The 27,207-nt window shown below is 36.3% G+C and overlaps 1 protein-coding gene across 1 annotated transcript in view; it reads right to left on the reverse strand.

Moving 5' to 3' along the window:
* The window catches only part of LOC107099952 (collagen alpha-1(XI) chain-like), a 102,987-nt gene that overhangs the window by 39,517 nt on the left and 36,263 nt on the right, over positions 1–27,207 (reverse strand). The window contains exons 10-32 of the mRNA XM_015398282.1: positions 25,117–25,158; positions 24,689–24,751; positions 22,125–22,199; positions 21,593–21,676; positions 20,172–20,228; positions 19,119–19,172; positions 18,953–19,006; positions 18,544–18,597; positions 18,368–18,421; positions 17,700–17,753; positions 17,557–17,601; positions 15,995–16,048; positions 15,869–15,913; positions 12,308–12,361; positions 11,434–11,478; positions 11,087–11,140; positions 10,949–10,993; positions 10,105–10,158; positions 9,979–10,023; positions 9,154–9,207; positions 8,930–9,037; positions 7,251–7,304; positions 3,797–3,850 (exon numbers count right to left, since the gene is read on the reverse strand). Coding sequence (XP_015253768.1) covers positions 3,797–3,850; positions 7,251–7,304; positions 8,930–9,037; positions 9,154–9,207; positions 9,979–10,023; positions 10,105–10,158; positions 10,949–10,993; positions 11,087–11,140; positions 11,434–11,478; positions 12,308–12,361; positions 15,869–15,913; positions 15,995–16,048; positions 17,557–17,601; positions 17,700–17,753; positions 18,368–18,421; positions 18,544–18,597; positions 18,953–19,006; positions 19,119–19,172; positions 20,172–20,228; positions 21,593–21,676; positions 22,125–22,199; positions 24,689–24,751; positions 25,117–25,158 — 1,302 coding nt within the window. The remainder of the gene's footprint in view (positions 1–3,796; positions 3,851–7,250; positions 7,305–8,929; positions 9,038–9,153; positions 9,208–9,978; positions 10,024–10,104; positions 10,159–10,948; positions 10,994–11,086; positions 11,141–11,433; positions 11,479–12,307; positions 12,362–15,868; positions 15,914–15,994; positions 16,049–17,556; positions 17,602–17,699; positions 17,754–18,367; positions 18,422–18,543; positions 18,598–18,952; positions 19,007–19,118; positions 19,173–20,171; positions 20,229–21,592; positions 21,677–22,124; positions 22,200–24,688; positions 24,752–25,116; positions 25,159–27,207) is intronic.

Genomic DNA, 27,207 nt, shown 5'->3' on the forward strand with positions numbered 1-27,207 from the left:
GTCAGAAGCTTAAGCAGAGCCGTTTTTGAATTCCAAATTATAAAACACATTTAACCACAGACAAGCACAGCTGCTCTGGGAATCTTTGTCACAGATTAAATAGAACCATCTGAGCATCTTTAGACAAAAAATAAATAATCAAACTGCTGTGATAAGCGGTTACCCAAAGGCACATGACAGCTTGAACTACCTGTCAGCTCAAGCATTCTCAGGCTGAGCATGTCTGCCTCTCTAAGTGTGAGCGAGCCCAGATGAGCTTGTCTTGTCGATAACAACCCCAATCCTTCAACATTCCTCACTGTCATCCATTTAACTGTAACCCTTTTCGCCCGGGTGACTCAACAGCTTTCTACAAACAGCAGAATAAAGTTGTCATCCATCCTCAAAAGTTAGATCTTCAGGACATGTTTTTGAGAGAACAGTAAATGTTAAATTAAAAACAAATTAGGCTACTATTAAGTCTATGGTTAGTAATAAGTTTACTAATTTCATTTTCAAAAACAATTTCTGAAAATCTACTGGGAGCAGCACAAGATTATTACTCTTGGAGAAAGATATTTTCATTATAGATTATAACTTCCTAGATGTGTAACCTTAGGAAATTAATATACTGTTTTTATTCATTTTTTTCCTATTTTACCCCAAGGCTGTTTTTTTTCTGTCCTCTGAAGATAAAATGGCTCCCCGAACTGCAAAGGACAAACTGTAAGCTGGTGGGGACACAGACTGATGTCTACTGCAACAATGACATCCAAGATGCAATAAAAAAGAAAAAAGTCAAATAAAAACCAAAGCAGCCTGAATTCCTGATTTTCCAAAGCAGTTATGGTTAACAAAATCACTGACTTTCACTCCAAGCTGTTTGGAAATGGGAGGTAAAGTGAATCTTTTTGTATAAACTGCACTAATATGTGAGCTGAAAATGGAAATAAAAGAGCTAAATGTAGATTATCATTACAGGTCCATGGACATGATTTACACAAATTTTATGGTTCTTTGGTTAATCACTAAAAAATATAGCAAAAACGGTTTTAATTTAGAAGAATTTTTTTTCACAATTCTAACTGAAGTCAGAAAGATGAGTATCAAGAAGAATAAATACACACATACAGCAGCTATTGCAATGTGTGTATGTTTTATGCAAATTGTTGGATTAGCAAAATTCCTGGTCAGTTGTTATTGCTTTAATCTGGTTATCAGCACATCATTGCTTCAGATCTTTTGCACTTTATAAATTAAAAACCTTAAAAAAGGTTTTGTTTGAAGTGTTTGTTTCTATCTTCAACTTCAAGCAATGACTGAAGGTGGAGGTGAAGTTTTAACAATATTTTTATGTATTTTAATAAAACATCCATAAAACACTGATACTCAGAACAGCGGCCTGGATTTTCAAACCAAAATACAGGACTCCTGCGCTGTAATTTGAAATGAAAACATTTTGTTTCAGAGATGATTGTGACTCGATTTTGTATGGTTTGGCCCTGGTTTCTGAGGTGCAAATGAAGGGGCCAGAAACACCAGAAATTCCTGTTAAGTTTTCTCCATTTGAAAACACACCTGTAGCTGTGATGTCTACCACCGTTTAAGCTCAAAGTAAATATGTAAAAGAGTTGATACGCTCAAGGTGAATTTACCTATATGTTTGGCATAAAGACTTTTCAAAGCATCTTTTTAGTCACTTCTGTAGTTATGCTGCATGATATGTATGAGCAACTCCTCAGGACAGCACTCAGCTGTTCACCTATATCTGAAGTCTAAAGGACACTGGTTTAAGGACAACCACGTCCATATTCTGGTAAAGGAACACAGATGGTTTGAGAGAGGGGTTAAGGAAGCCATCTTTGTTAACCTCAAGAAAACAATCACTCAACAGAGGAGGTAGTCTTAGACATAATCTTTCACCTACTTACAAAGCACTTTTAGGAACAACACAGAGGAGATTCATCTCTCACCTGCCCTTGCCTGACTCAAACTTCAATGACGATGTGACCGAAACCACTCTGACGAGGGGGTTAACGACCTATCATAACCCCCCTAACCTGCCTTTTAATTCTTTTGTTACACCTACAGTATATTAACCTCAGTGCTTCCCACCATCAGTTAGAGCTGAGGAAGCGTCTTGGATGAGAGGCGAAAGGTCTTCTAGAAAACTTTAGTGTCCTAAATTGAACTTTTCAAGCTACTGATCTGAATTAAACCAAGATACTAAAGTATCTACATACGTATCTACATAGTATCTAGGTGTTACTTTATTGTATCTCTTATATTATATCCGTTGATTGTGCTGTTCTTTTTATATCTCTTTGCAGTTGATGAAGCAGAATTAAGATGTTTTATCGTTAACTCCCTTTTATCTCCTCTTTCATCTTTTCTCCTTTTTTTCTGTTTTTCCTTTCGCGTTTCACTTACATTGCAGTGTTCATATAATCTGTAATACTCCCTGCATATTTATAACAAAGTAATTTATATGCAGAAATCAAGCGAAACACTAGCCGTACTGCTCCACTTTTGAATAATCTATGAGTATAGATCTAATGCTATGTGTTATGGTTCTCCCTTTTGGGACCCTGAGTTTTTAGTTTTCAGTTATTCTGTTTTGTTGATCTTTGGTTTAATTTCTATTATATTCAAGCAGATTTTAGTTACTGTTTGTTGCCCCATTGTGCTTGTTTCCTTTCCGCTTGGCTTCCTTCTAGTTAGTTCAATTCACACCTGCTCCATATTCAGCTCATTAGCCCATCCTTTGTTCTGTTCCCCTTATATACTCCACCTCTGCAGTCACTAAGTGCTGGTTCCTTGTGGTTGTTTTGCTACTTTCTCACCTTTGGTTCCCCACCTGAGTTTTTCCCTCATGTTGTCCTGTTTTTTGGTGTTTTGTATTTTTTGTACTTTGGATTTTTGCCTCAGTTGCCTTATTAAATCTGCAAGACTCATCACTGCCTCCTGATCTCCGCATTTGGGTCCTCAAAACTTCCACCCAACCGTGACACCATGAGGCCCCAAATATATTACAACCATGAGTTCATGCTCCTTTTCTGCGCTTGTGGTTTACTTTTTATGTGCCTATACAGTAGATTCTCTCTTATTCGTGTATGAAACTGTTTCTGTACGTTTATGTCAACTTTTGTTACTTTGATTGCGTTACCCACCCCATAAAGTAACTTGTCTGTGATTGGGTACTTTTCATGAAATCCCACGTCCTGAGGCTGTTCTGTTCTTCCTACTGGCAAAGCAACGTCAGGCTAACCGCTTCTTTTCAAGAGTTAGAAGTTGGTAAGCAAAGTCATCATTTATTGTAATATATCGTTTCTGCTAGCTCAAACATTAGTTGGGAATAAGAAGACAGTTTATGTTGGTTACCTCGGCAACGTGTCATAAAACTCATGCCAGAGAGAAGGAACAAGCACTGTGTGTGTGTGATTATACTGGGGTCCCCAGGTAATTTATTTGTGCATGTAACATGTATAACAGGCTCATGAGGAGTAATGTATGAGAGTCTATATGAATAAAGCTGCTCATTAGTATTTAATGTGTGTGTGCACTTTTGCCAGAATCGCAATGCCATAGCTGCTGCCATCAACACCTTTAATTGTAGATGATAACACAGAGCCTGGTTTCAGTACTTTGTCCTGTTTCTCTCTGCTGATTGCATCTACCTGTATGATCTGGTTGATTTGTCTCTCTAAAGTGCTTCAACAGAACATGTATGGTGAATTGGCAATTTAAATTAAACTGAGTTGAAATTAATAAATATCTTGAACCCAGTTTGATATCTGGGATCATGAGCTCTGCTTACCCTTGCTCCCTTTTCACCATTTGCTCCAGGGAATCCTGGGAATCCATTTGAGCCCTGCAATAAAAGATGAGAAAAAAATTACGATAAATGTATGATGAAGGAACTTTTACATGTTGTAAAGTGAAAGAAGAAATACTCTGTATCTTACAAAGACTGAAGAATTCCATCTAATTGGAACGACAATCACACATCAGAAAAAACATGTATATCAGAAGAACAATATAGGAAAGAAACATATAGAAAAGGCTTCTAGACCAAAGCTAGATAGGATCCTGCAAGCAATAAATGTACAAAGAGCTACTTTAAAAAAAAAACCGTACTTTAAATCTGACAAGAGGAAACGTCTTGTTATTTACAAGATTTCTTAGGTTGAATTGCTGGTATTAATGATGGATATAAAAGATTGACAGAAAAAGAGGCAGTTGGTCCAAATACAGACAAAGTAAAGAAAACCAGTGGATCACCTGTGATAACTATTACAATTTAGTAATAGTTACTATTGTAACTAGCCACTGAACACGTTTGATCAAAACGGGTCAGAGAGGAGAGTTTCCAACCTGTCCTGCTGTCTGTTCTGATTTTTAGTAACTGACAATTTAGTAACTGGGCTTTCAGAGGCTGTCCTCCCAGATAGCTGCAATGGCGTCGGTCAAACAAATACTAGGGGAGTAATCAGTGTTTGCCTAATAACAAGAGAACCTAGCAGCTCATGAACATATCCTGATTATATGCTGAATTAGACAGCATAAATAAGCTCAACCTATCTAGGTTAAGTATCCCTGTGCTTTGGGTGCAAACAAAGGTCAGGTGCTTAAGTAATCATATTCCCTAAAACATTGATGAACAAACATTTACAATGGTCATTACCCTTTATATGCATATTAAGCATCATATTTTGCAAAATCAGAGAAGACATGACATCAGACTAGCAAGGGCAAATGCAAGGGGCAAAACCTTCACAAAGTGAAATTTGTTGTGTGAAATTTGTTTTTCACAGATGTGCAGTTACAGTAAACCAAAATGAGAGGTGCCACTGGGCGACTTGCAAAACTGAGATAAGAGAGTCTACTGAGGCTTTTGCAAATGGCATCCGCAATTAACGATGTGGCGAAGTTGTTAACAGAGAGTGATGGGATGTAGCAGCCAAAAGCACAGACAGTGGAGGAATTCCAGGTCAGGCTGATTGAGGGCAGATACAGGCAGCTGCTAGGCCAAGACTGTGAGCCTGAAGCTACTCATGAGGACAATGTGACATTTCATAGCAGAAGTACTTTACAATGGAAATGGGATTTTTTTTTTCCTTCCCAGTTACTCTCCTCGCTCTGCAAAGTTTTCTGTTACAAACAGCTTCAAAGCTTCTTTGAAGTAAGAGAGTATGTCAAAATGCTTATATGATGGAAATTACCTTTTTAATGTTAAAGGAAATCTCTTCAAATGAAGGCAAAAGAGACGATCCTGAACATTTTATGCAACGCCACATGCAGGGAGCAGTTACTCTCCCTCTGATGGTTTGATCTTGGTAACTAGTTGGAAGCTTTGCAGACAGCTTTTCTATGGACAAAAGCTTGGTCTAACTACCGGTACACAGCATGTTATGAGTATATATTACAGCTTTAAAGCTTGGAGTGAGGTGCTGGGATTGATGTGATACACAAAAACCACTCATATTAGCCTACAAAGGTACTTTTTTTCCAGGTGTCTTCTGAAGGACTATTTTTTTATGCATTTTGTCGTTGATTGTGTTAGCTCTGAATGTAGACTTATGGTTCAGAAATTAGAACATTTGCAAAATTTTAACGAGTGTAAAATGGTATTATGGCAATGGAAATACACTACTGATGTTTTTGATTGACTTGCTATTTTAAAATAAAATATTGAATTAATTGCCTAGCATTAATATTGGTCTCAAATTATTTAAAGCAGACCCTTGATTGGGTTGGTCAGCCCCTTGGAACACCTGCTTCCCCAGAATCATAGTTTTTTTTTTTTTTTTTTTTTTTTGTGGCCTATTTCGAAAACTAAAAAATACTATTTCAAACATTATTTTCAATTCCAGAAAGAAAAAAAAAAACAATTATCTAGTTTCAACTGCAAAACAGGCATAAATTGGAAGTCAGCTGGACTTTGTATCAATGAAAAAAAATAAAAAATACATAAATAGCCTTTCAATTTAATCCTGCAGTTGCCATGATCCAGACGACTGATTATTTACATAGGCATTTAGTTTCAACATGCCATTGCTTTCCTGAATTAAATAACTGCTCTTCCTTTTGATTGCTCAGCCAGACTAGACATCCTGGTTGCCTTATAATTAGTTGTGGGACAATTTCAACTTAAAAAAATTTGTGCATGGTTTCCCAATAGTCAAGCAGAAAAAGGACTTAAAGTCTGACCCCAGAGCAACATGAGTTGCTTTTACTTTTTCTACTCTGGCAGCTTTGATTGAAAATGCTGGTGGGTCTTGGTAGTTTCAGGTCTCCATATTTATCCTCACTTTTATCTCTTTTTAATTTCTGTTTAAAATTTCACATAATAACTTACAATATGGCCACAAAACTGATACGGTTAGGAATTCAGATGAAATACAATGGCTTAAGCATATGCAACATTACATAAAAAAAACAGTCTTTGTTACAAATGATTGAAATCTAATAATTAAAAATAGAATGACTGTTTTAACCCTTGAATTAAAATTCTGGGCTATACTTGGTCTGAGGTTTTGCTGACATTAAGGAATGGTCAGAGATTTGCAGATCTTGATCTTGTGGGAGCAGATCCTATCAGTGCCAAGATGTCGGTGCTTACAGCAGCAAAGAGGAAGCAGCTGTAGCAGCACATCCAGATAGTGGAGCCATAGCAAAATGCTCCCAGTTACATTGCAAGCAGAGCCAGATTCTTAGATAATGGCTTCAGTCTAAAAGGGGGAGGACAGCTGATGAATAAAGCAGATGACCGTGCCAGTTAGGCTTTCTACAGGAATCATGGATGGGGTGCAGTAGGTGTCTGCTTGTGTTTGTGGGACAAAGTAATGGAAAGCAGGTTTCAGAAAGGCTGTGTTTTGAATTTTTCTTATCACCCTCTCTCCTGTATAAGTCAACAGTGAATGTAATATTTTCTTAACACATTGCAAATATTGCATATGAAACTTATTTTACACAATCTGACCTTTTTATAACCAGAGAGATTTTTCTTTCTTCCAGTGTACATAAAGACCCTATGGTCGGTGGTAAAAAACTTCTGTGCAGCATGCAGAACCATCTGGAAGCAGGTGCTTTGATTATCACGCAAAGACTGTAGTGTTTGCTGTGATTACAGTCCCTGAACAACCAAATAAACCATAGAAGGAGATAATCTAAAATATAATATAAAAATATTTTCCATTACTTGTTTTTTTTTATGACTATAAATAGTCGGTAATTTGTCCAAGAGATGTTTTATTATTCTCATCACCCACCTTCTGTCCTTGTCTTCCAGGGTACCCGGGAATTCCAGGGACTCCAAGTTTTCCCTAAAGATGAAAAGAAAAAAAAATACAGATATAAATTAGTGTGCCACCAGGCACCTTATTTGATTTGTAATATTTACAAAGGGAAACGCTATCAATTTTTATTTACTCTTAATCTGTCCATTGATGGTTGGAAAGCTCTTAATGATATATTAATGCAAATGAAACCATCTGCTTTACTTAATTAGTCACCAAATAAAGTTTACCCAACTCAAAGTGTCAACAACGACAGTACAATTACATGGTTTACCAATAAATCCTTGAAATGCACATGGGCAAGAGAAAAAAAAAACACATAAGCCTGGTTTTAAACTCACATAACATTTAATGTAGAAATACTTTTGGCTTGTAATATCTATTTTGTCAGATGTTCATTTGTCTGCAGTTACTGGTGGAATCACACCAAATATTGTATGGATCAAAGCTCTGCAAAATTATTCAATCAAATAAAAATACAGTTTATTACACAATAACCTGAATATAATGCAGTTCTTTCAAATAAATGTTCTATATTCCAGGGCTTAGTTAAGGTTTACACCAAGAAACCTTGAGGTCAGAATTAAGCTTCTTAAGGCAGTTAATAGTAGTGACATTAACTAAGAACTTGGTGACTGTTGTTTTTTTGGATGTGTGAGTGTGAACAATGTATATTTGTCTTTTTGTTGGTCTTTTATTGATAACATGTGTGTCTCCCTACTCGCTATACACCTGGCTTTAAGAACATGTTAATAATACTAACCCTAACCCCTGTTTGAAACTTAATAATCCAATGGCTGGTTTCCTAGCCATATAGCGGTCTATTGCAGGCTTAAATAATTTCATCACTGCTAACTTTGCTCTTTGACCGTTGTAGTGTTGGCTATAGCTAAACCAGCAGAAAATAAAAAAACTTAGCACTTAAACCTTTTAAGATTGTTTCAGCTGATGTGTTTTATACAGCATCTAGGTGTTGTTGAAAAGAAGATCCCCCACATAGCTGTCTAAACTTTAACCAAAATTAAAAATGTATTTTTATTATTTTTTATGTTTTTTGTAACAAAGACATCAAAACAAGTAAATGACAGTGGTCTTCATGAAAGTTTTACCAAATGAGAATTACATTTCTCTGAGCAATGAGAAAAATAAACATATTTAAATAAGTTGGCAAATGCAGGCTTTGATGTGCAAGTCAAATTTTGATGTGCCTGTTAAGTCATTTCTGAAGGTGGCCATGCTTTAAGACTGGTGGTCCTCTTTAAGAAAATCCCTATCCTGTCTAAGGAAGATAGTTGACAGGATCCCCCTAATTATATGCAGACATCGAATACATAAAAAATTTAGAACTATGTTTAGAACTCAGTTTAGAACTATGAAATAAATTTGGAATATTCAAGAATACAATTTTTACAATAAGAAGGGAACTGAGAAGAACTACAGTATATGTTAGTGAGAGTAAACAGCAAAACACTATTCAAAAATATACAGTAGGGAATTTTAGAACTTAATTTAAAAAGGAAATACTTCATATTTTATTTTTAAAAAAGCTAAAAAAAAAAAAAAAACCCCACACACATCATGTTTTGTATAATTTATTCATTAATTTAGATTTAAAGTTTACTATTACCACCTCAAAAACATGGACTGCTTACCTTCTCTCCAGCTAGACCTAAGGGTCCAGGCTCTCCGCCTGGTCCTGATTTCCCTTTTGGACCTTCAGGGCCATCTTCTCCTCTGGGTCCCGGTACGCCATTATCGCCCTAGACAATGCAAAGACAGCAATTTCACATGATACATGTTTGTTATATCCTTCTTGCTACTCTTTATGTCTCTGCAGCTGTGAAGACTGGGCTTCTCTTGAGAACTGATGCCCTACCTTGTCACCCTTGATGCCCATGTCCCCTTTGAAACCAGGAAATCCATCTTCTCCCTGTAAATAAATAATATTGTGAAATAATGTTATAAAAACTGATGCAACATCAGATGCTTATACCAAAATCTGTTGCAACAAAAGAAAAACAACAAACAAATAAATAAAATTGGCCTTTAAGTGCAAAAACAATGCTGTAATTCACAATATTACTGAAATAGGGTTGTAAGTTGAGGTTAGACAATTGCATATTTTAAAAACAAAAATAGTGACATCTACTGGCCATTTAGATGAGGCTCTGGAACCTAATTATGTTTATTGTTAGGTTTTACTCTACTGCCATCTGGTGGTTTAGCTTAGGAATTACATTTTTCTATTGATAATTTTTCCAAATGGAAATTGCTTTATCTTTGCAATGTCTTTTAAAATTATGCTTGCTTAGGCAAATCATCATCCCATATACATATTAAGTTAAACAATTATTAATTAACATATTTATGATTTTCTTTTAGTGTTTAAAGATGCCTCAATGCTCTAATAATATTTTAATGTTAATGTTAAGAAAGACTATTGAACATTTTCAGATAGACTCTGAATATGATATGCTCATCTGCTAAAAGCCCAGCTCTATATTGTATCAGCTTGATAATTCATCCTCCATTACAGCTCTGTGTTATGAGGACTTAAGCACCAGTCTGATGAGCCTTTAAGAGCTTTTCCACTTGTAGAGAGAGAAGAAGCCCAATTTGAGGAAGAATTAGAACTCTAAGGGGATCATTTACAGTGACTGACATCTGTTAGCCATGTTGAGGAGGCTAGAGAGGAGTTTACCTTTTCTCCTTTGTCGCCTCTGACTCCTCGAACTCCTTCAGCGCCCTACAACATGTGGGAGAATACCGTCAACTTGACATAGACAAAAAGAGGAAAACACTATGTAGAGCATTTTCTTTACCTTACCTTTACACCACGTGGACCAGGATAGCCGATGGATCCTATTGGACCAGGAAAACCCTGTAATTTAAAATCAAACACTAAATGTTAAACATTTTATTGCGATCTTGCCAGTTTTTGATCTTTAATTTCTGGACTTGCGCGGACAAGAACTTTGGTTATTTTAAACGTATTCAAAATGAATTTAGTATTTCAGTTTACAAAGTTAAACTCATTCATTACTTAGTATTTATATAGTGTTTTTATTCGGGGGGGTCAGATTTGATTACTGTGGCTTATACAATAGCCATAAAACCATGGAATAAAATGTAGTAGAAAAGTATTAGTCATTGCTGAGCAATGTTGTAGCCATATTGTGGGGTTAAATGCCTGGCCAAAGAGGACATTAACATACATAAGCAGGTAGCTGAAATCAAACCATCGACCTAAAGGCTACAAGGTAACTATTTAACCCACTGAGACACAGTTTTATAGTAAATAAAAGCAGTAGTTTTATGCTGCTCTTATGTAATACTGTTATATTATAAAAAGTCCACGTTGCATTGCCATCGAATGCATGGCATAAAAAGGCTTTGAATGATATTTCAAAATTTCCTTTCATATTTTGTAAAGTGTTTTGCTCAGGTGCTACGATGTACTTTAAATCTACACCATATGCAGTACACATAAAAAAGAAAATTTCTTAGCAAATGTTTAGGTTGGGACATTGTGCAAACATCTTAATCCATACTTTATTTAGTTTGTGTTTTTTTAGAACCCTATCATGTCTAAGCCCAATATATTGACAATTTTGATGAAACTTGATGAACAAATGAGGAACTTTAGTTTCTACCAAATAATCAAAACTTACTGTAGATCCTTTCTCTCCAGGAGGTCCCTCTTTCCCAGGGTGACCCTACAGAAGCATATGTAAGTGCTGTTTATGTATTCATTCATATTTCAAATCAGTAATTAAAATGGGAAAAAGAGACTGATATCAGAGGCTTACAGGTGGGCCATCGGCACCAGCAAGTCCAGCCAGACCCTGCTTTCCTTGAGGTCCCTACAAAGAAAAGGTAATAAATATAGACCAAGATCAGATAGATAGGTTTAACATACTGAAATATTTTCTTCAAAACCACGAACAAAATGCCTTCTCTCAGCCAAAGTAAGCACTCATGCTAATAAAATGTGAGGTCCTGTAAGTGTTTCTGACTTTAAGGGAGCAAGGTAAGGGCTTATGCTTAGCCACAAATCTGTAGAACCACTTATGAAGTCTTAACTGAAACATGAACTTATCAGCGCTGTGGAGGAGAAGGAGGACTACAGAAGAGCTTGGGATCTCACTGTACTTACTTTTTCACCAGGAGGCCCAATTGGACCTTGAGGACCAACAAGACCCTGGGAGACGAAAAATGGAAACATGTTATAAAAGCAAGAGCAAATATATTTTAAAGAGTCAGAACATAATTATGATAGGAGATAATCTAGTTGCTTATCATCCTACTCTTCTAGATATTAAAAATTCTTAATAATTTGGTCCATAAACAAAATTATATATATATATTTATATATAAAGGGGTAGAGAGAGAGAGGGAGAGAAATCTGATGTGTATTTTTATATTTCTTTTTCAGAGTCCTTGTGCTTTTCCTGGAAATCATTAATATGGCTCCAGCTGTGAACAGGTTATGTAGACAACCTGCATTGTATCTGCACAGGTTCCCACTAATATTTTCCAAAGTTATGGCGCCGTGCTGTTTGTACTGTGATAATCAGCAGGACGGAAAAATGACACCTGGCAGATTTCGTTCAGAGCTGGCTATTATCCTTCTTGTTTTGCTTTAAATCTGACTCAGGAATGGAATTAGGTGTCTACTATGTGACAAATTTCTGTTGGATGCAAGATTTGTTGACTTTTTTTTTTCACTGTGCAGAAACAATTATTTGCTCTTTTCTCGTGAGATTTTTTGAGGGGTAGGGGTTGGGCTGGACAAGTGTATTGAGAAAATATGAGCTAAGAGTTTTGATTTAAAAACCAGAAACGTGGCGGATCATTCAAATTTATACTGCTCCCTGTTGCACAGCCAATATGGCAACACAGATATAGGATATAGGAGATATAGGAGAAAGAGGACCAAAATAAGGTGGGGCGGATTGAATGAGATAATATAGTTACAATGAGAGAAAAAATAATCTAACCTCTTTGAAAACAACAAATCAAATACTTACATTTGGACCAGGCAGGCCTTGTTGTCCAGGAGGACCTGACTCTCCTTGTGGACCCTTAAAGAGAATGGAATAAAACAATCCTGCTTATTTGTGTTAGAGTACAGCTAAAATATCAAGGAAACAATAATTACAAATTTGGTTAAAAACATAACTTATGATTGGGCATGAACAAGATGTCTTATCCTAATATTGGTGACAGACAAAAACTCTAAATGTCTTCTTTTTGGCAAGCATGGCACTTCGTTGAAATTAAACCCTAAACAGCAGGACTTAAAAAAAATCTGTATTTTCAGCTGTTACAGCTGACAGCTGATAGAGTCACTAACAAAGTAAACAAACACAGCTAGTAAACAGTTTGATAAGATAAAAAAAAGATATGCCACCTCACAAAGTGCAGAAGTTGGAAGCAAGCTGAGCCTAATTTTAAAACAATTACTTTATTTGCATTATGACCTTTTTTCATGGTCATTATTTTATCTGTATTAAATGACAGACATAAAAACAATTTTCAATTATTAACAGATCACTAAATCATAAAGCTCAAAGATAATATTAAAGGTATAGTAGACAATCTTCTTTAGGCATTCAGTTCCACAAGGACCATCTTAGTTTTTGGTTGCCCCACATACTATGTGAAATTCTGACCTAACGGCTTAATACCAGTCAGGATTAGTTTCAGTAATGCATGTTAGCAATGCACGTGTTCCAGACAGAGCAAGAACAAAGCTGAGCTGTGCTTGAGGTCATCAGGGCTTGGTCATGCACTTTATTAGGGCTGAAACAATTAATTTGATGAATAAATCAATTATGGAAATAATCGTCATCTAATGTAGTAATCGATCAATCGTTAACTGGAGTATAGACTCTAAAAAATGCCTTTAGTTGACGGAGTCACCCACTTAGAGCATTAACTACACAAAAAAAAAAAGATATTTATAAACATTTTGCTTTTAAGATTAAAAAAATATATATTTTTTTGTCTGTTAATGTGCTCTATCCACAGCTCCTCAAGTGGAAAAGTTTTAGTTTCACCTGGTTTAAATTTGTAAAAATAACCTTTGGTTTGATTATCAATCAATAAATTGAAAAAAAAAAATGGACAGATTATTCAATTTGCAAAATAATCATTAGTTGCAGCCATACACTTCATAAATATCCCCCATGTGGAGCGGAACAGCAGGCGAAATGGTCTTGCAAATGGACAGCTATTCCAAAAGTAACTTGGGTAGTTCGTACCAATTTTTCTTGGAAAAGTTGTCCACTATACCTTAAAAGCAACTCTGTGTAACTTTTAGCCACTAGGGGCGCTAGACCTGTAACTTCTGGAGCACTTCTAAACCCTGAAGCAACTGGCATCACTGCATTACTGAAAAAAAGCTAAACCGTGTCCCTCTGTGTTTTGTAATCTGGTAGCAGACAATTTTGGACCAGCAGACTTAGAGGTGAGGGAGTTACTTGTAAAGACAAGGCCACATTCTACCTTACAGATTAAATCCCACAACAGAAAACCAAAATATCTAATCAGGTAAGTGTTGTACCTGTTTTGTTTCCCTTTAAAAGCTTCTTTAAATCCCATGGAAGGATTTCCTAACAACCCAGCCTTGGACACTGGACCTCTCCCTGGCAATGTCTTAGGCTGGGGTGGTTGACACTACCTGATCCGTAACATTATTTGTGCGCCAATGCATGCATAAGTGGTTCACCACTGAATTAATTAATTACAGTACTGAAAGTACTTATATATATCCTTAAATAGCCCAAAAAACACTACTTAAAATTATAAATTTGTGGGGGAATAATTGCATTCAGGGGCCACTCACAATTTTGATTATTTTTGAAAAATTGAAAAAAACACTTGGATCAAGTTATTATACTTTTTAAATGATGACCTATCAGTTTATAATATGACACATTTTACAGTACAAGTACTGACTTTAAGGCTGAACAAAGCCAATAAATGTGCTGCAGATGATAGTACCTCAAATCATCTTTGCTGCAGCTGTGTGTTACTCAATTATAAAGGTTCTAGAGACATTTGTTTTTCCAAATATCAGCAGAAAAACTCATACTTGGAATATGAAGAGGTATTGGAAGGTGATAGAGAGGAGTATCACACTCAGCAAGATGCTAATTTGTCAACAAAAAAAAGAAACATCTCAAGCTTTAAGAGAGACTTTCCAGTCAAAACAGAGTGAGTGGTATCTCCTGAATAAAATAATTTTTTCTCTAATCTAAAGATAATATTCAAGCATTCACTTCATTAGTTGTGAATAGCAAGTTGTTCATCTAATCAAAATAGAGTTAGTGTTTAAAATTCAATTAAGCTGCTTTATGATGAGGGTTTAGTAAAGCTGAGTCATTATGACCTTCAGGACAAAGAGTGCATATAGAATATAAGGAGGGTACACAAGAAAATGATTGACCAGGTCTGACGTTGAACTAAGCCACCTGCACCGCAGGGGCAGCTTCACACCAGTGTACACATTTAGGGGATACAAGAAGAAAAAAAAAAGGACATTTATCCCATTCTGACTGAGAGGGACCACCCCTTCAGAAGTCCTACTAAACCTTCTTATTGGCAGTCCTTTCCTTCAAAAGTTCTGCTCCCTTGCTGTGACTCAGCGTACAGTCACAACAGAAAGAAATATGTGATTCTGTCTCCCTTTTTCCAAGTTTAGAATTTTTTAAGAGAGAGTTCATGATGATGAGAAACTCTATGTGATGTTATTCAGAGGGGGTAGTGAATTTAAATAATAATGCAGGACACATACAATCTCTACATGCTGTGATCTTTAGGAGGTTTTGGAGTGACAGGTCGCCCTCTCAAATAATGGAAGGAGAAATGCTACATTTTTAGTTTAAGATAAAGTCAACTTACTGATTTAATTTAGTTTAAATTAGTACAGATATTCCTATGTAAAGGAATATTTGCCTCCCCAACTTAATAATTGGTTTTTCCACTCTTGGAGGTAACAAATTAGTTTTCTTTTTTTCTTTTTTCTTGTTGGCTAGACGCTATGGCTCCTTTTGCAGAATTGTTTAAAATCAGCCAAGCTGAAGGATTTCTTTAAAAACAGATTATTCCAAAGGATCTCTATCGGACTTAGGTCTAGATATGAACTTGCTGGTGTGCATCAGTTCATCTTACTGCTGCATAAAATTTGCACTCTTTAAAATTTCAAACTGACAGCTTGACATTCCCCCTTTAGGCCTGCAGCAAAATTAACAGTTCCATCGATTACAGAAAGTTACCTAAGGGCTGCTGCAGAAGCCATTCTCCACTTATTATTTAAGTTTTAGAAATTGCAAATATTGTGTCTTCTGCTTAAAAATCCAAATACAACCAAAAAGATGGGGCAACATAAGGTCACGACAGAACCTACAGAGCAATATAAGGCTCTGCAGTAAATATGATTTGCCAATGATCAACAGCTAAGTTGTGACTTCCTTTCTGGCATTGCTGCATTGCCTTCGACAAGGAAGACCTCTAAAATAAGTTGACATGAAATATATCAGATTTTCAACAGCCCTTTAAATCAAACTCAGCATATATGTACTCACCATGTTTCCTTTGGGACCAGGCTGTCCATCCAGTCCAGAAAGACCCTAAAGTGAACAGAATCAGCTAATAAAATTACATCCTTCAATACAGGATGACTAAGTTTATAACAAAAATATAATATTTACAGGTTGTCCTGGAGGACCTGGGGACCCTCTGGGGCCAAGCAATCCTCTGGGACCCTGTTATAAAGAGAAACAATATAAAATAATAATAAAAATTTGATATAATAATGGTAATAACAGCATTTCAACACATAAAATTGTTAAGTAACAATAAAATATATTAATTATAAAAGAATAAACTTAAACTGTTTTGGCCTGAATCTAAATGCTTCTTTAAATTTGTGAAATAGAGACCAACCCAGGTTGAATGAAAGATGGTTTTCCATTTAAAATCTAAACACACGCATTCAATGTCTGTTCAAATACTTTTGTTCTTTTTACTTTCCTCTGGTGCGTGATGAAACTAGGTGTAACCATTACTTTAAAAGGACAATGCTAATTTGGGTATAACAGGGAGCAAATTATTCCCTGTGCTACTCTGTGGTCTATTTGAGCAGCACTTGGCAGAAACTGGAACTTTCTCACGGATAATCACAAAAGACCACATTACCAAGTCCTATTTTTCACATGGGAAATCTCCATAGCAAGGTCAAGATTAGAGAGCCAGTGGTCTTTGAACAGAGGAATGTCCTTCCAGCTGCAATAAAGTGAGGATGACAATCGTATCTAAGGATAAGAAAGGTGATATTCCACTTTGATTTGGACTGATTTAGATTTCTTTGATTGCATCAACATAATCTAGTGCGTACCGTAAATGTGAAATGGAAGAAAAATGATACATGGGTTTCACAAAAAGATCTAACAAGTGTAGCACTCATTTGTATTCATGCCCCAAGACTCTGATGCCATTATTAGAAATGCACTGGAGTCAATTACCTTCATAAATCTCCTAGTTGGTAAGAACACAATTGGAAGATTGTCAAGAGAAACCCATTGCATAAAGACAGCCACAAGCCATTTACCATGTACAGTAGGGGACTGGGATAAACATGTGAAAGATGATTTTCTAGTCAGAAGAGACCATTAATTGACTTTTCAGCTGAAAAAAGTATCTAAATTGGGCTTTTTCTAAAATGAATGATAGAAAGATATGGTTAGAGATTGATGGGAAGATGGATGGAGCAAAATAAAAAGAAATCTTGCAAAAGGAAAATTGATCACTGTTGCGAAAGCACTACTGCGTGAAGGTTTACCTTCTCATAAGGTGACACCAAACACACATCCAGAACTATAATGTCATTCAGAGGCGTTTAAAACCCAAAAGGATCTAAATGTAATTAAAAAAGTGTTGCAAGGCTTAAAAGTCGATGTTCACACATTCATACCATCTAATCTAAATGAAATACAGTTATTTTATTTGTTTTTTGCAAAGACAAAAGGGCAGAATTCTGAATTTCTACATGTGTGAAGGTTGGAGAAAGACCAAGGAAGACATTCAGCTGTGACTGCATGATTGATTCAAGTGAGCTGAATACAGAGGATAACCAGAGAAAATCCATAATTCATCTTTTGCAAAAGTAAAATCAATAATTATGCTTTCTATCACATAAAAAAATATAAATATTTTGGTAATGTAGCATGATCAAATGTAAAACTTTCACAAGGAGCTTTCCTTTCATACTTACACCCTCTCCAGCCACTCCTCTCTGTCCAACCTGGCCATCTTCACCCTTGGAGTAAACAAAAAATTTGGATATAACAAAATTAGAATAAATAAATAAACATTTGATAGTCATAAAAGACATTTGGTAAGCATTTTGTTACTCACTCTTGGCCCGTCCTCTCCTGGAGACCCGGGAGGGCCAGTGGGGCCTGGTTCTCCCTGGAAAAGATTGTATGAGAAAAACAACAATGATTAGAAAGGCTAGAATCACAATATAATCTTGACGTTACAGCTGATAAAAAAAGATTTTAGTTTAAAGTAAAAATATGACTCGTGTCAGAAATTTGGAAAATTGAGGGTGTAAAAAACACAACGAAAACAAGCAGAAACCGCCTTTAATCTAAAGTTGGCATGGACACCACAATGGGCATGGACCCGCAATATATGGTTTTATCTATTCATAGTGCTCTATAAGGACAGGCCTACCTCTGTAATTATCTGGTATAGGATGAGGTTTAAAATCCAGTCTAAAAATAACAGTCTGTGATCTTTATGTCTCCCTTTGGTTGGTCCAAATTTGACAAACACTAAATTCAGCTTGCATCATTCGCCTCCTGGCCTGGTTAAACACTGCTTAGGTGGATGTGAAACTAGCCCCACCTTTCATGACTGGGTCAAATGTAATGAGGAGTAACAGTAGCTGAGCAATCACATCCAATAGTGCAGTTAAGTCAGACTTCATTAGATAAAAACAGAAAATAATTCACACATACTGTACATTCTGATTAATGATGATTTCATGCAAACTCGATATCTAATTTGTTCCCACTTACTCTGTGTCCCTTTGCTCCTGGAAGGCCTGGGAGGCCATCAAAGCCTCTGTCACCCTGGAGTAAAATACACAAACAAAACATTTATTTAAAGAGAGTACATTTAAATATTTTAATTAAGTTGCTAGTATTCATAAAAAATATTCTGACAAATCCAAAATTGAGTAAAACTGCTTCACCTTGGCTCCTGACTCTCCAGGCATTCCTCTTGCACCATCAGCTCCGTTGCGACCCTAGAGGACGTTCACACATCATTTCTTTTCACTAGTTTATACTTAAATAAACTGAACATAACTTTAGGTTAGCTAAGATTACAGATAAAATTTGATTTGTATTTGGTTAATTTGGCATTTCAATTGTATAACTTAAGTCAAAATATTTCTGATATCCCTCCTGCAAGCTTTGTTTTAAATTTGGATCATTCCTCCAGACATAACTGGTGTTTAGGTCACCTTGCTTGCAAGAAACCAGTTTCAGAGAAAAACAGATTTTCCATGGGATTGGGACAGTCACTCCAAAACACAGAACAAATGCTGCGGAGCTACACTTAGAGTCATAGTTCATTCATAAGGCCACTTCGATCCTTACCCTTTTTCCTGCTTTCCCAGGGGGACCAGTTGGACCTTGAAGACCTCTTGGTCCCTAAAGAGAATGCGTAAATTTTACTTTTTGCTGATAAAAGCAGGAATAAAAACAATTTTATTAAACACCAAAAGTATCACTGTAAAAACCAACAGAATGGTAGTTCTCTCACCTGTGGCCCGGAGTCACCGGTGTCACCTTTTAGTCCGGGAGCCCCGGGAGGTCCCTACATAGAAGCAGAACAAAAATTAAATACATTATACATTCAGAGAGACAGAGAGAAAGAAAGAGAGAGAAGTGTGTAGCAAAAATCTGTCTAATATCATCCCTTAAAGATGGATTTTGGACAAGCAACAAACCCTCAGCCCTGTCTTTTAATAATATTTCCATATGTACAAAATCTCTCTGCTATTGAGGAGTTATCACAGACCCTTTCACTTATATCACTTAAGACACTCAAGAAATGCTGTGTCTCATTTGCTCTAAGTGGTTAAGTTAAAAAGTGGTTGAGGCAAAAATAAATATTTATTTATTTTCTTTATTCTTTAACTTTTGTTGTGACGTATAGTCCTGCTCTATGAACTACACACATAGAGAAATGGCTTTTCCTTCCAAAGCAACTAAAGAAAAGTTAACAAGTAGAGGTGAACAAATTAATCATCAGTGTGCTCTCAGTGCCATCATTATCAATCATAATATTGTTTAACTGTCAGTAAGAGGGATCAGAGAAATGTGAAAAGTGATTAAAATAAAGATGTGCTTTGGGCTTCAAAGGAAAGAGAGAGACAGTATTTTAGCACATAACAGGAAGGCTCATTAGAGTGTTCAAGCTTTTTCTGATACAACATCATAGATTTAAAATGTTTACAGTCTGTGAAAATCTGAGTTGTTTAAAGCACTCTAAAATAGATATCTCGGGTAATCTCTATCACTGCAGCAAGGTGCTGCCTCTATTCACAATATAAAATATTAAATGTCCAGTTAGACGGGCTAAGTAAGGCAAGAAAATATATGCTTTTCAAAGAGAAATACTTACAAAAATGTAGGGAATGAAAACACTCTGTTCATTTGGTATTCAGCATTTGAATTATAATGTTAATATTTTTTTATTAACCTTTAATTATGCAGTTTATTTTATTTTTTATTAAATGAGGAGGATTCATGTAGACCTTGTTAACAATGACTTCCTTTCATGTTTACATGTAAATGAATGAAAGATACTCACCAATGGTCCAGACCTTCCTGCCAGCCCAGCCGGTCCTGGGGGGCCTCTCATTGTTAGCTATGGAAAAATCACAATCAATATATCATAAACATTCTACACTGTATAAACATATTCATGTCTGTCTGTTTGTTTGTTTCCCTGTTTATGAAGCCAAATCTCTTTTTATTATAATCAGTGTTGTATTTTTGCACTCCAAATGACAGATGACCTCTGCAGTCTCAGTCCTATATAATGATGTAATTTTTGAATTAATAGTTATTATAGTCTAGTCTATTATTCACAAAGCCTAAGCTTTTAGTTTTTTTACTTTTTAACACATAATACTATCAAAATCGATGAACAGAACAGAGATACTAATTTCTTTTTAAGCGTGAATTTCCATAAACACCAAACAGTGTTTTTATTTTCAAGTAAAATCCATCTGTTTTTATAAACCACAAATGAATAAACAATAAAAAATTAAAAACTGGGCTGCTTGTATTTATTTAGTTTTTTTTATTTAATAAATTACCTATTGATGGTAAAAAGGAAAAACACAGGGACAAAAATAATTATAGTCTCTCAGAGAGCAGTGTTCATATCTCGTGCACACGTCACCACTTCAGTGTTGTATTTTTTTTTTTTTCTACTTAGTTGACCACATGTGGAACAGCCAGAAGTGTCTGGTATTTATTTTTAGTGTGTTGAAACAATGACAAATTATTCAAAAAAAGAAACTGATTCATGTATACAGTGTCCCAATGTATGCATAACAGAACACCAGGAAATAATTAACAAATGCTCTGCCTAAACAACTCCGAAAGAACAAACCGATACAGAATGGGAAAGTATTTTATTTTCTGTTCCACACTGCCAAACCGAATGTCAGCATGAGAAGCTCAGTACTAAAAGGTGACAAATGCTTTCTAACCCTGAAAAAGCACTACGGGGGCAGAGTTCTAAATGTTTAAATACTCAGTGTTTGTGTAAGACTAATCACCTCCATGTGCGTGACAATATATCACAACTAGATGAAAAGCTGCAAAGTTTGACCTGTTTTCAACACTGCTACGTTTGTCAAAACCCATGATCGGGTAGGAATGTCTACTGTGGCTTTCAGCACTACTTAGCTGAACAAAAAGTTATCTTTATTTGCTGATAAGAATCCTTGCAATGTTGTTTATCCCATTTATTTATTTATGTAGTTGTTGGTTAAAGTTCTTTAGTAGGTAATGTAAAGTATGTGTTTAGAATTGAACTTGCGTAAGTCAAGTCATAACATCGAGAAAATGAAAAAAGGACAGAAAATATTCTGAAAATGACATTACATAGGTAACGTTAAGTATATGTGCAGAATTGAACTTGCATAAGTCAAATCATAACATCATCATAACAAGAAAGGATAGAAATGTTCTGGACAAAAAGCTTTGACTGATACTTACTCGAGCCTGAGATAGAATAGCCTGAGCCTGAGCTTCTTGAGCTGTTATTACAGGTCCCTTATGTGACTCACCACCTGCACGGAACTTTTGGCCACAAAAAAGAAAAGAAAAACAACAAAAAACTTTATTAACCCTTCTTTGCTTTTACAGAATGACAAATTAAACAATCACTCCATGAGAGTATTTTCACATTTTATTTATAATGTTTATAATGTTTTTTCTACATGCTACTAAACCTGTTAACCCCACACCTTACGATCACATCACCGTCGCACACAAATACAAGCCTCTGACTGAGCACTTCAAAGCCTCCGTCGTTGGTTCTACTCCATTAAGCTGGCTGACATTTACAAGGCAAGTGATTTGTTACCGAAAGAAAATAAGGCTGCAGTCCCTGGCCTACTGTTGACAAGACTTACATTTGCTCACCAAAGCAAGTCCATGGCCAAGTGACTACAAGTTATGCAATATGTGAAAAAAAACAAAAACAAGAAAAACAGCTAAAAGGTACATAGAAAGCAGCAGGACTTACAGGTAGCATCAGAATGGTTCCTGGAGGCCCACGGACACCATCTGAACCTGGAATACCCGGACGACCTGGAGGACCCTGAGGAATAAAGTGAGAGGAAAAACATGTTTACATTTAAGAATGGAAGGACATAATTTGTAAAAGAATACACAATATAACTAGTGGCCATTAATTGATTAGTTATTAATGTAAAGTGTCATGACGTTACTAAGGAGCATCACCTGTGTTAAAGAGATTAAAGAGTAGGAAAAATGTGTTTATGTCACCAACAGAATATTCAACCACAAAATCTTAATAATAACAATATAAGGTACCGTCCACAGTAGGATACAGTAGATACTCTAATGTCTAATCATGCATAGCACAATCTAGCACTAACAAAATCCCGACAACATTTTCTTACATAATTTAAATGTTTGCATCATTTTATTTATTCTTGAAGATCTGCCCAAACTAATTATTGAAGAAAGAAAATCATATTGTATGAAGGTCACTCAACACTGGCTTGAAACTCACATCCGCAAGAAGTAGAATACAGTATCCGTATAGGAAAAGTTTAAGTCTAAAGATAAAACTGCCTGAAGCTGACAAAGCTTTAAAAGGCATTTTAATAGTTATATCAATCCACTGGGCAGTGCAATAGCACTCTCACAGAATAAAGAAGGTAGAAAAAGGAAGGGAGAAGAGATTAAATCATAAGACAATGAAAGCGGAAGAGAGAAAAAGGTGTTTTATGTGGACCTACAAGGAAGGAGCAGCAATTAGTAAGAGTATATTACACAATAAATCCATAACTTCCTAAACAGATTGCAAGAACAGAACCGCAACACTGAAGTCCGATAATGATTTTGTTTGTTGTGGCGCATGTGTGTTAAAAATGATGGAGTCTGCATGGACTCGCATGTGTTGACTTGCCGGTGTGTAGCCGGTTATGCCTTTAGGGTATCATGACATAGACGCCACAGGGGGCGACTTTAATCGCATCTACTCTGGGAGCTGGTAGTAGTTTGTGGACGCTTCGTCATCAAAAGAGCTTTTGGTATACATTCAACCCAAGTAAATTCCCACATAACTCTTAACTGAAACTGAAACATTTCCAGCTGTGATAACAATGGCCTGACAGCTTGACGTTGCTTATCCTCTTGAGTGGCAGCAGATTTTATTATGTATTTTGATGTGGAATCCCAGGGTGCTTCAGTTAGCTTGATCCATCATTTGTTGACACAATAAACCCCAGAGAGAATCCTAAAATGGCACTCAAATGCTGAGCTTAGACATTCAAATACTCCTCGATTGTACATTCCAATGGGTGACATCACCAACCCACATCTGTCTTACATATAAATTTAGTGGTTGCTATATTATCTTAAAAGTAACACATTGTCTGTGGTAAGCTACTAGAGGCACACCCAGAATGTCTGTACCTAATAACATTGCTATTGATTGAGAAGGAGTTGACTTTATTTTTTTGTAAACTACAAAAAAAAAAAAATCTATTGCAAAAGAGATATTTATAGCAGATAATGACCTTAAAGTTACACAAATTTAAACAAACAGATACACAAACCATCTAAAATTAATTTAAGGCTTAAGGCAATGCCTACTACTTTGACAGACAGAAGGATCTACTTTGCAATCTCACCACTTGCTGCAATCTCATCCTGGCTCGGATTGATGCCATGTGTTTCCATTTGCTTTTTTTCCCAGTGGAAGTGAATTTACCCTATCCACAGTTGTGATTATGAGCATAGCGGCATCTAGCGTTAATGATGGCTGGAGGAGAGCACTAAGGGGAGAAAAGGCAAAAGACGGAAACTGCGTAATGGAAAACCGCAAAGAGTAGGTCTAATGTCCCTGTCAGTCCTCGGTGATTTTCTCTCAAGGGAGGGAAGAGAGGTGGGTGGACAGGCTTGCTGAATGAACAAAAGTTGTTTTTTTTAATCACTGCAGCTAAGTGGAACAACAAAGCTTTTGTGTTGGTTGAAACTGTAGAACACATTAGGAAATGTCTAGTTTGGTCTGCAAGTACATTTTTTAGAAATAAAACAGAATTCAACTGACACTTTAAGCACAGGGCAGGATTCTATCATCAAGTAAAAAAAATATGTTTCTGAAATCCAACCCTGCTTGAAAAATCGAGACTCCAGATTTCACAGAAAACTCGATCTTCTCAGCAAACATTTTCAACACAACGGATCATCTTAAACTTTCCAAATTAAAAAAAAAATGTAAGGTGATATTTGGTGTAATTTTATGTTGATGCCACAGAGGCGGTGTGGTGATGTCACCCATTGGTTTTTCAGGAGAGGAATATTTAGGTCTAAGCTTAGATACAGCTGGCAGGTATGTAATTTTCTGTCAACTACTGTCAGCAGCTGTAAAAGCTAAGTGAACCTAATTTTCCCCTAACTCATTGTAAATTGGAAACTCACCTTATTGCTTTGAATGTATTATATTCTCCTATTAAGATATGAACATTTCCTTTTGGCAACAAAAAAAAATTGGTAATCATAGATCTTCTAGCTCAACTACAGTAAGATATACATTGGAGTCCAACATTCACTCACCCTCTCACCAGGATCTCCTGGGGTACCTGGGGGTCCTTGCAATCCTGGGTTACCAGGAACACCCTGAAAGCAGACGTGAATAAATTTGGCATATTACCCCAAAACCACTGAAAACCAGCATTTCCAGCACAGTCAGCCTACCCAGAGCGACGCATGTGGAGGCCAAAAGAGACAGAGGCAAAGCCATCATTTCAAAGGAAAAAAAACTCAGAAAAAGTAAGCCCCCCCAACCCCCATACCCCCCCTGACTTTCTTCGAAATGCACATACAGAGTAACAGACATACAGACTTCCGTGCACAAATACACGTTTGACATTTCGTCTCAACTCAAGCTCCACTGACGATCTTTCCATAAAAACATTTTTCCGTCTTTAGCTGTTCTCCATCTGTGAAAGGCAGACAGAAGTGTGGGAGAACGTGATACTCACTGCTGGGCCAGGGGCTCCTTGGGGTCCTTCTAAAAGCATCCCCTGCAAATGGAGGAGAAAGGGGGCAAACAGTAGCATTAATGACAGCTTATTAACCAAAAGACAATTAGAAGTAGTGGGGAAAAATGTAGACATTTGGGTTTTTTGGTTTTAAAGTTATCTCAAAGCTAAAGTCTATGGATCAGAACAATAACATCCGATCTGATTTGTGAATTTAATTGATTTGGGATGCAACAAAAGGTATAAAGGCCATCATTGCTAGTGTAAATGTTAATGGAAATCACAATCTTAAGTTCTTTTGGGAGATTTCAATCTTGTTGCTGGATCTGTTGTTGGAACATTACCCTTTTTACAATCAAAACCATGCTTGGAGATTAAGTTAAAGAAAGCACTAAAGTGTTTTAGTTAACACAACAAAACCATATCTTTTTGTCCAAATAGGTGGCATTCAATCTCAAAGGAAGTTAACTGCTGTCTGTAAGGCAGCCATCCACATCATGTTATTCCTTCTGGTTTTAGCTCAGCTATAGACTATATAGATCTCATAACAGACACAGGTTGCTTTTTTATTGTTTTGTTTTTTTGAACTAAAGAAATCTAGCCATCTGTTAGCTACATTACAGCAATATGTTAGATTCTGAGATGCTAATAGGCACTAAAATGCAGTGGTGCACATGCTTCATGTCCATCTCAAAACTCCTAACCCTTAGTGTATCCTCCCACAGGTCAGCTGGTTTGTCCATTATTAGTTGGCCATTCTGCTTTTCCTTTATAACAAGCCATCTACAGTATTATTGCATATCATGGATGGTAATAAGATGCTCAGATTCTAACCAAAATAAAAAAAGAATATCATGTATTATGAAATATGAAAGCATTTTTACATTAAGGAAGCTCCATAACTCCCTTAATAAGTTCTGTAAAAGTTTTAAAAAAGTTTAAAAAACAATCCACTGGACTTGTTTTCCAAGGTTGAAGACGTTTCGCTTCCCGTCCGGGAATCTTTCTCAATTCAAATGTCTTTATTCACAGTGAGTTTGAGGCTTTATATAGCCAAGGCCTTGTATTGCTTGGAAACATGCAAATTAAAACTGACGAGCGGGTCGTTTGGTTCCATTGTTAGCCTATAATATCTGAAACCTGTCTATGATTGTGCAAGGTCGGTTGTTAATAAGTCCAGTCTATTACTTTTCTTTCTCTTAAACATCTTGAATAAAACAGAGATTTTTTTATATCTGCAAAATTTCAAGTCTCTTAATATTATCCCATCAATGCAGAGGAGATGTGGTTTGTTATTTTTTACTTAGCTGATTAAGTAGTTAATAAATGTAAGCACGCACGACCCATGTACGGAGGCCTTAGTCATCGACGCAGCCGACCCAGGTTCGAATCTAAACTGTGGTCTATTGCCGTATGTCTATCCCCCTCTCTCATATCCCCTTAATGTCAGCCTACTGTCAAAAAAATTAGCTACAAGTACCGTAAAATCCTCCAAAAAAATAAAGTAAAAGTAAGGTGTCTTGAGAAAGGGAAGAGAAGAACTCAGTCAATGCACACTAATTTAAAAAGAAAATTAAAGATATGATATTTGAATAAATCCAGTGGACTAGATAAAATGATGTTCATAGGAAGGCTAAGCTGTATCTAGTTGCTGCTTAATTACCAATCAACCCAGCCATGTCCTATGCCAACTAAGCTTTAATAAAAAAGGCTGGTATCATGGAACAAGTGGGATGGAATGTAACTCGCTGGTCGAAAAAAAAAGCTCTTGGAAATTTCCGATTCCAAAGTGTGAAATATATCAGTGATGTGTGACAAAACTCAGACAAACCCACATATAGTTTGTAATTATTAAACCCACAGCAAAGGCAGCTCACCACGGTTAACTAACAAAGATAAAGTTTTGTATTGTTCTAGTCTACTTTTGAGCAATTTGTCCAGTGTGTGTTAATAGTGAGAATTGAGGAGACTAAAACGACACATTGCACAGCCTCTGGTGTGTTGTCACCATCTGGTCTCACTAAACAGCTGTCATTGCTACATTAGAACTCCGGGCTGCGTTGGCGAGATGACTTTGACCCCCCTTTACCT

Source organism: Cyprinodon variegatus, unplaced genomic scaffold (genome assembly GCF_000732505.1).
Source record: "Cyprinodon variegatus isolate N-32 unplaced genomic scaffold, C_variegatus-1.0 Scaffold922, whole genome shotgun sequence".
NCBI lineage: Eukaryota > Metazoa > Chordata > Actinopteri > Cyprinodontiformes > Cyprinodontidae > Cyprinodon > Cyprinodon variegatus.